Consider the following 12,788-nt stretch of genomic DNA (forward strand, 5'->3'; position numbering starts at 1 on the left):
TGTCCAACCTAAACCTCACCTGGTGATATATTTTTTCAATCCCTGCTGGCTCAGCTAATAGTGCAATCTCTTAGAAATGAATCCCATGAGATTCGCAATAACTACAGCCACTTGCCAAGCCGGTTGGGCTGGAGGCCCTGCAGTTCTGGCACTGCTTCTGAACTCCCATCACTRCTCCTCAGGGCTCACATAGTGAGGCACACGCCAAATGTACCAGGGTTAATATGGGGTGTGGGATTGTGAGTTCTTTGAGTTGTTATCAAAGTGTTGYGGCCTGTTTCCCCCATTTAGCAAATTAAAGTTTTTCAAAACCAATAAATTTTCACTAAAAATGTCTCCCCCTCCCTTTTCCTAGGGTTTACATTGCACTTACTAACAAGTTAGAGAATCCCTGAAATTTTACCTTCAGGACATGCAAATTCTTCTCTATTATGTATATGTTCAGAGCTTTTAGCAGTCTCAGTTTAAATCTGTGCTGCCACAGAATTGCAACATTGTCATATTTGACATTAAGCCATTTGAGTTTGCTTGTTTTTCAAAGAGAATGCATGTTGTGCTTTTATTGATAGTGGCATATTACACTAATCATRTAATCTACAGATGGTATATCTCCATGTAAATGTTCTGAATGGCCAACATACCAAAGCTATTGCCCTTAAGATTAAATTTCACCACCTTTTCATTTCAGGTACCTGTTTGGTTTTCGTTTGGTTCCCCCCCCCCCCCATCTAAATCAGCCACAAAGGAATCAATTTGGAGTATGTCAAGTCAAATAAAGTTTGTGACATTTTGACTGCAGCTATGTTAGAGACTGCTCACTCTTTGACAGAAAACTACATGTGTCTCAGTTGTTATTGCTGGTGGGAAATACTGAAAGAATGCAGGCAATCTCTTCTAGATTTTAGAAAATCCCCACCCAAACCCAGAATTCCTCAGCGTTTTCTTTGTATTTTATGTAAGTGACACCTTACTGGATAGGTTACCATGTACAGCCATTTATGGAATACAAATGACTGTGCTGCTCCACCAGAAGGTCTCAAGGAAAACATACAAATTTGCAATCAGGTTTTCACTTTATGGTGTGAATAAAAGAGAATATAAAAGTAACCAAGAAGTATTCAGTGTTTATTATCTCTTATTAAACATCAAAGCTGAACACAGGAACTTGAGACTCATTTGGTTTTCTCGCTGACCCCTGCCTTTCTAAAAGAAATTAATGAKCCTTTTCTTCCTTTGTTCCCCATGTGCTAATTGGGTATCAGAGTTCTCAGTACACCCTTGCTCACAGGTGATAGCTGCTTTTYTTTGACGATCTGACTGTTCAGTGTAATTAGGCTTTACTAAGAACCACTGTTTATAACCTGTATTTTTCTTGGATTTTGCTGTGACTCATAATGAAGTCTGAGCGGAATATTTGGATTTTTTTTTTTCCAATAAGAACATTATTTACAGGGGAATGCAAATTTTTTTATTCATTTAWGAACTATATTGGGTTACTTGAGGTCTCCAGAAGACATTTTACACACCTGAAAGTTTTATTCTCTTATTTTTAATGAACTTTTACAAAAGGATGGGGAAAAAAAAAACAGATTCAAAACATGTTTTATTATTTATCACAGCTTTTTTTTTTAATTGCTCTATTGAATCAGTAGCTTAGGACATAGCTGTTTAACTTACAAACCTGATAAACAGAAACTTATTTTAAGATTATTTTTCAAGAATTGCAGCATAATTTACCAAAAAGCATTTGACACCAATTCTGGTTAGAAAATTACTTTAAATTTCAAATAATATACTGTTTGCCCCAAAGCTTTATACAGTTCATATTAACAGTGAGTTAGTTTCCTCACTAACGTCTGGTTGAAACTCCCCCAAATCTGATGGATGAGGAATGAGGGCAGAGTCTTGCCAAGATTATGACATAGATCCTTTGGCTAGATTTGAAAATGTGAAAGAGGTCTTTTTCGCACACATTTTATTTTATAGCACTGCACCAGACAGTGCTTTTCCTCTAAGTTATTTTAGGTAGTTGTAACACAGAAGTCCTTGATATTTAAGTTCTGTTTTATTGGAATGCTAGCAAGCCCCAGCATATATATTCCTGGAGAGGGCTATTTCTACAGTTGTAATATACTTTAATAGAATCATTAGCTTTTTTTTGTCAGTGTGAATTTTACTATGGCCTGGAGCAGGAAAAGAGGGTATGTAGTGTTTCTCCACACTGACAGGTTTGATATGTAGGTAGTAGAAATACTTTAAAAGGAAGCAGGCACCCTTTGAAGTTTAGACAAAGGTCTCTGTAGAAAACCTAGACATAATATGATTGTAAATCTAATTATAGCAAGCTGTCTGGAAAGACTTCATTTCAGTCAATCAGTCCATTTTATTTTGGGTTTCATTTTATCAAGCGCTGAAATGCTTGTTTATTAGGATCCTCCTAACAAGGCATGCTAGTGCCTAAAGGGTCTTTTTTCTTGAAAGGTGCAGTTTGTTCTTGTTCAGCTTTCTTGAATAGTTGGAATATTTTTCTAATTAYATAATTACGAGATTTAATATTGATGAAATGAGCATTTATGGGTACAAAATATTGATTGTAGAAAAAAACATAATACGGAATTTCTAGATCTACCGAGCAGTTACATCGACTTAATAAATATCTGACTTACTCATTCTTTAAATGCGAGTTCCACAGTTAACTTCCCATTTTGCTGGAGACGGTGCATTTTCCTCACTGTGACAGAGCCACTAGGTGGGAGTATGTTATCTTTAAAGGGAAGGAGCTCCGCTCCTCTTTTCCCGGCAGCCGGGTGATGCTGCACCTCTCTTCACACCCTGTCGAGTTGGTGGTGATCGATTTGGGATTTTCCGATGCTCGTCTCCACACTGGACGCTGGGGAGATGCTGCCTGCCTCGCTGCACCTCTGGCCCTGGAGGACATGAGCTGAATCGTGGAGTATCCTCAGCTGGAAGGGACACACATGGATCACTGACTCCAGCTCCTGGCCCGGCACAGTGAACCCCCGGGGTCACACCATGGGCCTGACAGCCCACACAACCACTTCCCTGGGGAGCCTGTTCCCCAGGTGCCCAGCCACCCTCTGGGTGAAGAACCTTTTCCTAATGTCCAACCTAAACATCTCCTGACCCAGCCATTCCCTCAGGTCCAGTCACTGGTCACCACAGGGAAGGGATCAGTGTCTGTCCCTCCTCTTCCCCTCATGAGGAAGCTGTGGATCCCAGAGGWTTCCCCTCACACTCTTCTCTAGGCCAAACTAAGTGCCCTGAGCTGCTCCTCATAYGAGYTCCCCTCCAGACCCTTCACCATCTTCTGGCCCTTCTTTGGATGCTCTCTAATAGTTCTACAAGAGCCACCCTTCCAAAAGTCTCTTATCCAATCAAGGTACACAAGCTAATTACATAGAAAGCCCCGAGGACTCAGGTTAAAATAGATTCAGAGGATCACCTTGCTAACATAAAAGCTAGTAATAATTTTTTTAAAGGCTTGTTAAAATATATTAACAGCCAGGCATTTGCTGGAAAGAGAAYTGGCAGGTGATAAAGAAAGGGTCTTCTGAGGAATTAGGCTATAGRGGAAAAAAAAGTTGTAGCAATGCTCAACAAAAAAGTTTCCATAGTAAGATAGTTCTTTTTTTTTAAAAGGAACAGAGCCTCACATTAGTCCTAAAATGAGGATACAATAAAAGATGTTTTAACATAGATGAGTAAATTCCAAGTAACAACTGAAAGATGGGTTTGTTCAKCTCTAAATATCCAGGATGATACTGTTGGACTAAGAAGTGTAATGTTTGGAGGGCAGCCATGGTACTAGAAAGATGGTACAAATGAGCTGTTTCCCAAAATGTGGAAACAACAAAAACAGTGATTTTCAGGAATATCTGAGCTGTAAGACTGTAAGTGAAAAAAATAAAGCAAATGATTATTCATTGTTCCCTATAGTAAAAGAGAGGAAGGAACAGCTAATGTAAGGGAAACAATTTTTTTAAAGTGCTTTTTCATATGTCATAATTTATCTTGCCATAGAGCCTTTTGAAGGTGAGGCTGATMGGCTAAAAAAAGAGCAAGACAAGTTCACACAGGGTAAGAGGATTAAACATGATCAAATAAATGCAAGCTTTAAAGCTGGAGGTTTGTGAATTGTAAACTTTTGACAACATATCAAGAATCCATCTGTACCTGTACCCTGTCCCCAAGTGCTCACTGTTGCTCATTGGTGGAGAATGATACTTGGCTATACTGATTTTCAGATATTGCCAAGGTCATTCCTTATTCCCCAAAAATTTGGCCCTCATCTATAAGCTCAAGATGCTCAAARGTAGTAAAGTTGTTAACAGTGTCTGGTTGTCTTGCTGAAGCTCTGCATTCACAATCCAGTTTTTCTAAATAATAATGGGAGTAGCTTTGTTCACAGAAAAAAAATCTTAGAAGCCAGCTGAAGGGTATATTGCTTAGATCAACAAAAAACTTGGTAGATACAATGGTGCCAATGCAAAACCATCTGTAGACAGCTGCCTGAAATGAYTGGAAAAACTACAAGGAAAAAAAAATCTGCAGAATTTTTGACCTGTAGGATTCTTTGAATCATAATTCTGTGTAAAGTTCCTTTTTACAGGGGATTGGTTTCTGAACATAATTATTAMATTTTCACAGGTACAAGACATTAGAAAAGTCAGGGAATTGGTGGCATTATTTCATATTTAATTTTGCTCTCTGTGAAGACAGTAACAAAGCTCCTGGTGGTTTTAGCTGAAAGAAACATAACCCAGTGATGCTACTGGAATAAAGAAGCCTGGATTGCGACTTAATTATAGATCTAATGGTATAAATTTTAACTGTGCAGGCCTAATTAAACAACTTTTTATTAAGGAACTTCTCTTACTTTTTTTTTTCAATTAGGGTCAATTTTTTTGTATAAATAGATATCTTGCTCACACCCCATGTTCCCTTCCTGCTCAGTTAATACACACAGAGCTCACAATAATGTCACAAATCCACTGTCTTTCCCATAAGAACAGACTGTTGTTGCAAGCACAGATTTGTATTTAATTGCAGGATTAAACACTGTCTGCTAGAGAGCTTTTAATGCAAACATTCCCCAAAATGAAAAATGCAAASTAGAAAATTACTGAGGAAACGTGACTTCTATAACTGGTTTGGGTGGATATTTTCAGCTTGCTAGTAAAAGTCTCTTTGCAAGTCATAAAAACCTCATTATMATTTTGAAACATGTTTCATGACTATGCATCAGCTGTACTGCCTGTGCAGTTCTCAATGCTTTAACAGTATTAGTTACTGGAATTGCCCAAAGACATCAGAAATAGAAATGCTCWGTTCCTTGCTGGAATTTCAGTTCATCAGCCAAGCAGAATTACTGCTTTCTCCAGGCAAATTTTTGAAAAGACCTAATTCCCAGCCTACACCCTGTCTGTCAATGCATGATGAAATTGTCATTCTAAAATAGTTCCTTGTGCAGTGGAGTGGTTATTTCTTCCACACAGTGYGACCAAACCTACTTTCTGCCAGAAATTAGGAGAAATAACTAAAAGAGTACAAACAGCTGTCTYTACCATGCAATCATCCTTGACAAATGGCTGAGGTACTGGATGAAGAAATGCTATTTTTACCTATTTGTCAAGGCCATGTCCTAGCTTATTACACATTTGGATTTTCAGAGGAGCWGAGGTTTGTCTGTGTCCCAAGGTTGATGAAAAGCTGAGGAATGGGATGTGGTAACATGATTGTGGATATCACAGGCTACATCTTCAGGAATAGTTCAGGGCACTGCAACCTTACACACTTGACAGTCCAAGATGATTTGCATCCCTAAGTGAGACCTTCAGGCTCCTCTTCCAAAGTTTAGAAGGAATGAGTTACTTTGGAAGGGACTTCTGAGATACTGTCAGAGCTGGAAGCTGTATGAAGTCACCCATGAATAAAATGAGGCTGGGGATGGAATTTAAAGAGGCTGGAGTGTATCTACATGATTCAGATCTCTTGCTTCAGGTGAGCAGGCATGACAGCAATACAGGACAGGGTCATGAAAYGCTCTCTGTTCAGGCTCCAAGAGACACAGCTGGGATAGCATGGTGCTGAACTGAAACAGCCACCTCCCCCAAGGGCTAAATGTGCTGCTCCATTTATTTATTTATAAAACAGGGAAAACATTAAAAAGCTACAGAACGTCTTACAGAAAGTTTTCTACCTTGTGAGACGCAGAAACAGTAAATCCAAATCCGCAGTTTTATGACAGGCAGAACTATGGTTGTGCAATCAATATAATTCTGATTTAAGCCTCCTAAAGATCTCCTCATTGCCTCCCTTCTCCCACAGTCTCGAGCAGTCAGGACCATATCCTAAATGTTCTCTTGACTTCAGAAGTGAAACTACATAACAAAACACAACAGAATAATTTTTTCAAAGAAATGATGCCAAAAAGAGCCTTCAAATACTTTTAGTGTTCTATTCCTACAGTAGCAGAGATGRTTTATTCTACCAGCACAATGCACTGAAATATTTTTGTAAGGCTGACAAGAAACTGGAATGCACTACGGCAAAGAGCCTCAAAACTACCAAGCTTTTCTATCTTCACTTCCCATTAGAAACTCATTCATGACAGTTAGGTATTCAGATGAATCAGGTCAAAACCTATTACAAAGCATGAGGAAATGGCTCCAAGTCACCCGAGAACTTTTTTAGTTACAATAGATAAAGGAGATGCTAACGAATGACTGTCCAACATGTTCTGTATCATCCAGTGGTGTGTGTGGTGCTTTATTTAATGTGAGAACATGCTATAAGTAATAGAGCACCATGTAATTTCTAGAGATCACAGTTCTAAAGTTTCTTGTTGCTGCAGTTTGCGTTCTAAAACCTGTCTGGATGATGTCAAGTCACACACAAGTTTAATTCCCTCTTGCCCATCTCTTCAGACTTTAACAAGTATTGCTATAATTTTATTTTCATTAAAAGTTTCAATGGTATTTATATGAAGCATTCTCCTTCAGCACAGGAGGATGCAAAGTAAAATCTAGCAGCAGATGACTGTTMACCACAAAATGAGTAATCATTTATGTTCTAAGCTAAAATAAATGCAAACAGAAAACCAGAAAGCACACTGTTCTAATGTTTTCATTTAGTAACTTACCTTTTTTTTCATTTCTTTTAAATGGGTTTTGTAAAAACATTTTGAGCCTTGTTCATTTTATTTTTGTTTTCCTTGGAAAGAAATCCTTTAAACTTGGTGTCTTCACTAACCTTTTCCAGCGGCACAGGGGTGATGGTTATACTCCCTTATTACGTTTTCTGGTTTAACCACACAGCTTTTCAAAACAGCCCCCACTAAAATGAGCTGTGGCTCTAGATTTACACTCCCCATCACCATCACTTACAGTTACCGATGAACAATTTCACTTCTAAGCACACACATTTCCCCAACAGCTGAACTGCTCCACAGTTTTCTGTGTTTKTCTTATTATAACTACCTCCTTCATTTCAGTGACATCACAGTTGAGCTCAAGTCTGAAATGCAATGCTCCAGCTAGGTCAAGTGCTTATTTTTACTCAAGTAATTACAGAAAAAAAAGTCGGCACTGACATTTACCAAAATATTTCAGAGCACAAACACCATTCGCTGAGCTGAACAGGAAAATTCATGCCTGCTAGKCTTGTTTTTCTCCTCAGAGTATGACTGATTTGACTCATGCCTGACTTCAACAAAATTTCCAGATCTTTGCTAGAATTATAGTTGGTAGGAAAAATGCATAAACATACAGCTGAATTTCTGTTCCTATGCCCACATCATTACTTGTCTTTGATGAAAGGATACAGCAAGACATTCTAGACCATTTCATASCGTTTCATCAGTTTAAAACTTAAAATGCTAAAGGAAAATTCTCTACTAATACATCTGAAAGCCTGCAAGAAACTGTTTTCATTTCTTTTGAAGACACCTATGAAAATCCCAATTTAGTGAATCTGGATGCTTTTTGCTCAACAGCATTAGCAGTACAGGAGCACAGGTCCTTTGACACTGAAACTAGAGCAGGAATATTTCTCTGCCTTTCAACAGTCCCACTTGTGATTTGGATACTGGTCATGACCCCGTTGTTTATTGTATATGTGAGTTGTAAGAATTACTGGAATTCTTATAAATCCTAATTAAATAAAGGGTAAAAGAAAAGCCCACCTGTAATCAGACACCATGTAACTGTATGTTAATGGCCTGTTCAGTGCTCTACTGGGATATCTTAGAGTAATGCTATAGCACTACACTCAATTTCAAGAGGCCAGTAGACATTTTGAAATGAATAAAATCTATTTATATAATTACAGTAATGACTACATCACATGCCTTATTCACAGCAAGTAAAAAAAAAACACTAGAGTTTATGTAAATATTACTAATGCATACACTATGAAAAAGTAATTCATGTTAATTAAAAAACACCTTAATTTCAAAAGTTTACCAGAAACAGTTACACTGAGCATTGCAATCTTTCAAAGCAGAACAGAAGTTGTTTACAAGGATCCAGCAGTAATTGATATCCAGCTGCTTGGAGCTGGGCTGTCGACTGAACATGAAGTGAAAGCTGGGCTGAAATCCCCTCTTATTTGATGCCAGCAAGGAGTCATGCTGCTCTTTCCTATGAGCTGGAATTTCACCCCAGTCTTTACATTCTTTGTCAGTTATGGTGGAGCAGCCAGAAGATGATTAAAGAGTARTCAAGTATCACAGTTCTAAAAATCCAATCTTTGAGCATCTTGAAGGTCTAGGGGAAGGAGGAGAGGGTTTAAAGCACAGTTAAAAGGAGTCTCTCTAAAAATGGGCAAGTGGCCATTTCAGTAACAGCTGATGGCAGGACACTGCATACCACTAACAGAAGGCAATCTGAGGTTGAGCCCTTGGTGAAGACACCATCATATTGGCCTTTGACTAGAAAGGAAGGCAAGCACAGCTTGTGAACAGTACATGCATGCACACAAGGCATTCAATGAGCTGAACAATTTCTCTGCATACATAAAAGACCTTGCTAAGAAAAAAAATAGCAAAGGTTTTYAGCACTTCAACAATTGTCTACATGAACTTGATTTCAAATCCAACTTTACACATTCTTGATAAACTGAAAGGCCTCAGCATTGGAGATAAAACATTTCTAGCACCAGCTGCTCTTTTGAAAGTGAATATTACCTCACAAGAGGTAAGTACAGGATGACATATTGTCTTTCACTGAAAAAGTGCTTTAAGGCAATATCCAAAATCACAGTACAGCCACCACAGAAACCATTCCAATGATCCCTGATATTTTACAGCACYGACACAGGTTCCACTGCTGAGGAACGGTAGGACTAAATTGGTGTCTGTCCTCCTCCCTGCCACGTGTCCTGGAATGCTGGAAATGTCCAACATCTGTACATCACTAGTTGTCATAACTAATTTTGTCCTATAGCTCCTTAATCCCTCTGTAGCCATTTATATTAGCCATATWAACCACTATCACTGGCAAAGAAATTGGTGAGGGATTACCATCTCTCCTTATACTAATCCAATTAAAAACTTGTTCAATACAGTAGCAAGTGTTTACACAATTAATACAAATGACAGATTTCTGAACATCCCAGAAGGGAAATGACTTTACCCAGGCTGGCCAGATGTGCCCCTGCAGCACCCAGACCAGGGTTGGTTTTTCTTCTTCACTCTCAAAAGAGTCAATTTACTTACATTTCCACCAMGAAGTATTTTAGGAATGGAGATAGTAATTTCTGAATATACACTGTATCTATAAAAGGAAGAGGTAAGCAGTTTGTTCTCCATTTCCCTCACTTTGTGGAACTCCATCAGCTCTTTTTATTAATAGTTATGGCACCCAGTTATGCAGCTAAGGAACTGAAGAACATGAAGGATGTTATCAGAATCATTTTTGGCTAAAGATAAGGAGCAGAACTGCATCGCAACCCTACTTTTTCATGATTTAAAGATGTGTTAAAATATACCAAGATTTTCAGGAAATCTGTTATTTGGCTTACACAGTAAGCTATGCATTGTGCACTGTGTTCTAGACAAAGCTGYATTTTAAAGTGGTGCACAAAATTAAGAAACTTTACATGATGCCAGTGAGTAATTTTTGCTTTCATAAATACAGTAGTATACATCCTATATACAGACACTAGATGGAAGCCTCCAGGAAGGCTGTTAGCCAGCCATCCACAGAAAGAAGGGAATCAGGATGGTGGGGAGCGTGGTGGAGGGTGCCCATCCGAGGCAGACTATTGACGCTAGTCCCACAAGCACTGATGCGAGCACGCTTCTCTGATCCCGAATAATCATCTTCACAGTCTCACAGAACTGAAAAAAAAAAAAAAAATAAAATAAAAGATGAGATTTAAAGAGGAAAGCTTTGGCTGTAGAGCTGGCCATACCCACTCTCTCGGGACACAGCAACAGTTGCTGCCCCAACTCTCACACAGGCTCCCCGGAGTAGACGAGGAAAGAGCCGGGCTGGGACCGCATCAMCCCCAGCATCAGCCCCGGTACTGGCTGTGGCTCCGGCAGGAATCTGTAGCATCAGAGCATTTCAGAAGCGTATTAATTGTTCTACGAATTCAGCTTCGCTTTCCTCGCCGCTTGAAGGCAGCTGAGGTCAGGCCGCCCCGAGCAGCTCCGTGCCGGCGGCACTGCCCGCTGCGGGAAGAGCGGCAGCAGCGGCGGGCGGTACCGGCACCCCCGCCCGGGGCAGCGGCGGTGGCTGACCCAGCCGGGGTCACCGGGGCAAGGGCAGCGCCGCCCCGCGGGCCGGGCCGTACCTTGTCGGTCTGGAAGCTGACCGGGGCTCCGTATCGGCAGTAGGTGACGAAGTGCTCGCAGTTGTTCCAGAGCAGGCTGTAGGCCGTGGTGCCCACCAGCTTCTCCGCCCTGCGGGCCGCCTCCTCGCTGCCCAGCACCTGGTCCTCGAAGAGCCGGTCCATGTGGTTGACCAGGATGCTGCCRCCGTAGGCGAAGTCCTCCACCGTGTCCACCCGGACGCTGGCCGTCCTGGCGATGACGCCCAGGATGAGCCGCTTGTTGGTCACCACCTGCTGGATCTGCCGACGGTCGCTGGTGATGACGGGCAGGATGTCGGGCATCAAGTGGGCGACGCGGTTCTCGCCCAGGTAAATGCCGAAGTGGATGAAGAGGGTGCGGGGCACCTCCAGCAGGTCTCCTCGCTTGAAGCAGCTGGTGTCGTAGTAGCCGGGGGCAGGCGGTGGCGTCTCCCCGCTGGAGCCCGCGGGCAAGGGCCGGATGTGGACGAGGAGCATCAGCTTCTCCAGCAGCAGCGAGGCCGCCTGCGGCACCGGGTTCTTCATGGTCGACGGGGGAAACCCTCGGTGCCTTCGAGCAGTTTGCTACCCCCGGCACCGCTTTTCTAGGCTACCGGCGGGGCGGGGCGGGCACCCGGGCCGGCCCACCGGGTGAGGGGCGTGCGGGGAGCGCCCGCCCCGAGGACCGGCCGGGCTTTATTGGGGGGCGCGGCGGGCACCCTGAGCCGGCCCGGCGTCCCTCGGTCCGGCGGCGGCGGCTCGGCYCTCGGGATGGCGCGGTGCCCGGAGCCTGGAGCCACCCGCAGCTCCGCCCCGTCTACCGCCGGCGCTGCCCAGGTAGAAGTGCACGGAAAAGTGCATGCAGAGCCTTCACCGCCCCGGGGAGAGCCGCGAAGGGCTCCCGGTGCCACAGCCGCTTGATGCACCTTCCCCCGCCAGCGGGACCTCAGGGGCTCCGGGTGCCCGCCCCGGCGGTGGCGGGGGACAAGCGACGCTCGGATCGGATGGGATCGGGGGGTGGCYGCGCGGGATGCTGCGGTGCTGGCACGGCGGCAGGACAGGGGAGGGAGCGTCTGCCTTCCCTGAAAAACAGGTCTTCGAGGGAGAGCGGGAAGTCACATTTATAAATTMATTCACCCCAAGGTCCGCCAGCTAAGAAAGAGTGGGAATCGGCGGAGCGGCATTCCCGTGCGTTCAGTTTCATGCTAATCCATTATGCAAATGGCTAAATCCTGGCAACGGAGCCCACAAAAGAGCAGCCCTGTCAGATCAACAATGCCGCCCCGATGGAAACTCGGAAGTTTCAGTAACCAAGCAGGTTCCCGCCCCCTCGGGGATGACGGGATGATGGATGGGACAGACATTCATCTTACCTGGAAGATGACAGGCGCGGAGAGTGGCAGGGAAGGCGGCCGTGGCTGCAGCCTTCCACCGAGTCCCCGCCGCCGCCGTGCCCCGGCCCGCTGCCATGGATCTTTGTTCGTGCCGCAGTCGCTCCGGCTGCAGCGGGGAGCTTTCGCCTCTCTGAGAAACGCGGGACGGGCGAAGGGAGGGGGAGGGAAGAAGGGATATGCGTGTAAGAATGCTGGAGAAGTTTGCTGGAGCATCTTCCTTTAAACTCGGGCAAACACCGCAACCTCAGGATGCCAAATACAAAACGGGGAAGCGTGAAGAGGAGCRCTGGTGTGTAACAGCTTGGCAGCTCTCCACGGGCAAACGGCATTGAAACAGTGGGTTATTTTTCTCTCCTCAGTCACTCTGAACGCTGTGAAACACGAATGAGATCTCAAGACCACCCCAGAGCTGTAGCAGCCCTTTAGTCACACCACCAAAAAAGAGAAAATGTTTACTATCCCTTTTCTTTCCCTTAGCAAACAGCTCTGGTAYGATTGGGAAGGCCAAGGAGATGTGAAGGACCCAGCAGGTGAGAGCCTTCTACCACCACAGACACTGAACCAATGTTCAGGATCTTG

General features: G+C 43.3%; 1 protein-coding gene across 1 annotated transcript; it reads right to left on the reverse strand.

Moving 5' to 3' along the window:
- Positions 1-6,092: 6,092 nt before the first annotated feature.
- Positions 6,093-11,520, reverse strand: LRAT (lecithin retinol acyltransferase). Its single transcript, XM_057375976.1, has 2 exons — positions 10,819-11,520; positions 6,093-10,360 (listed from the first exon to the last, which is right to left on the reverse strand). Exons 1-2 carry the CDS (start codon positions 11,359-11,361, stop codon positions 10,208-10,210), a joined length of 696 nt encoding a protein of 231 aa, XP_057231959.1. The 5' UTR covers positions 11,362-11,520; the 3' UTR covers positions 6,093-10,207.
- Between the last annotated feature and the right edge of the window lie 1,268 nt (positions 11,521-12,788).

The sequence above is a fragment of the Malurus melanocephalus genome, unplaced genomic scaffold, assembly GCF_030028575.1.
Source record: "Malurus melanocephalus ecotype Western Australia unplaced genomic scaffold, MMel_1.1 scaffold_9, whole genome shotgun sequence".
NCBI lineage: Eukaryota > Metazoa > Chordata > Aves > Passeriformes > Maluridae > Malurus > Malurus melanocephalus.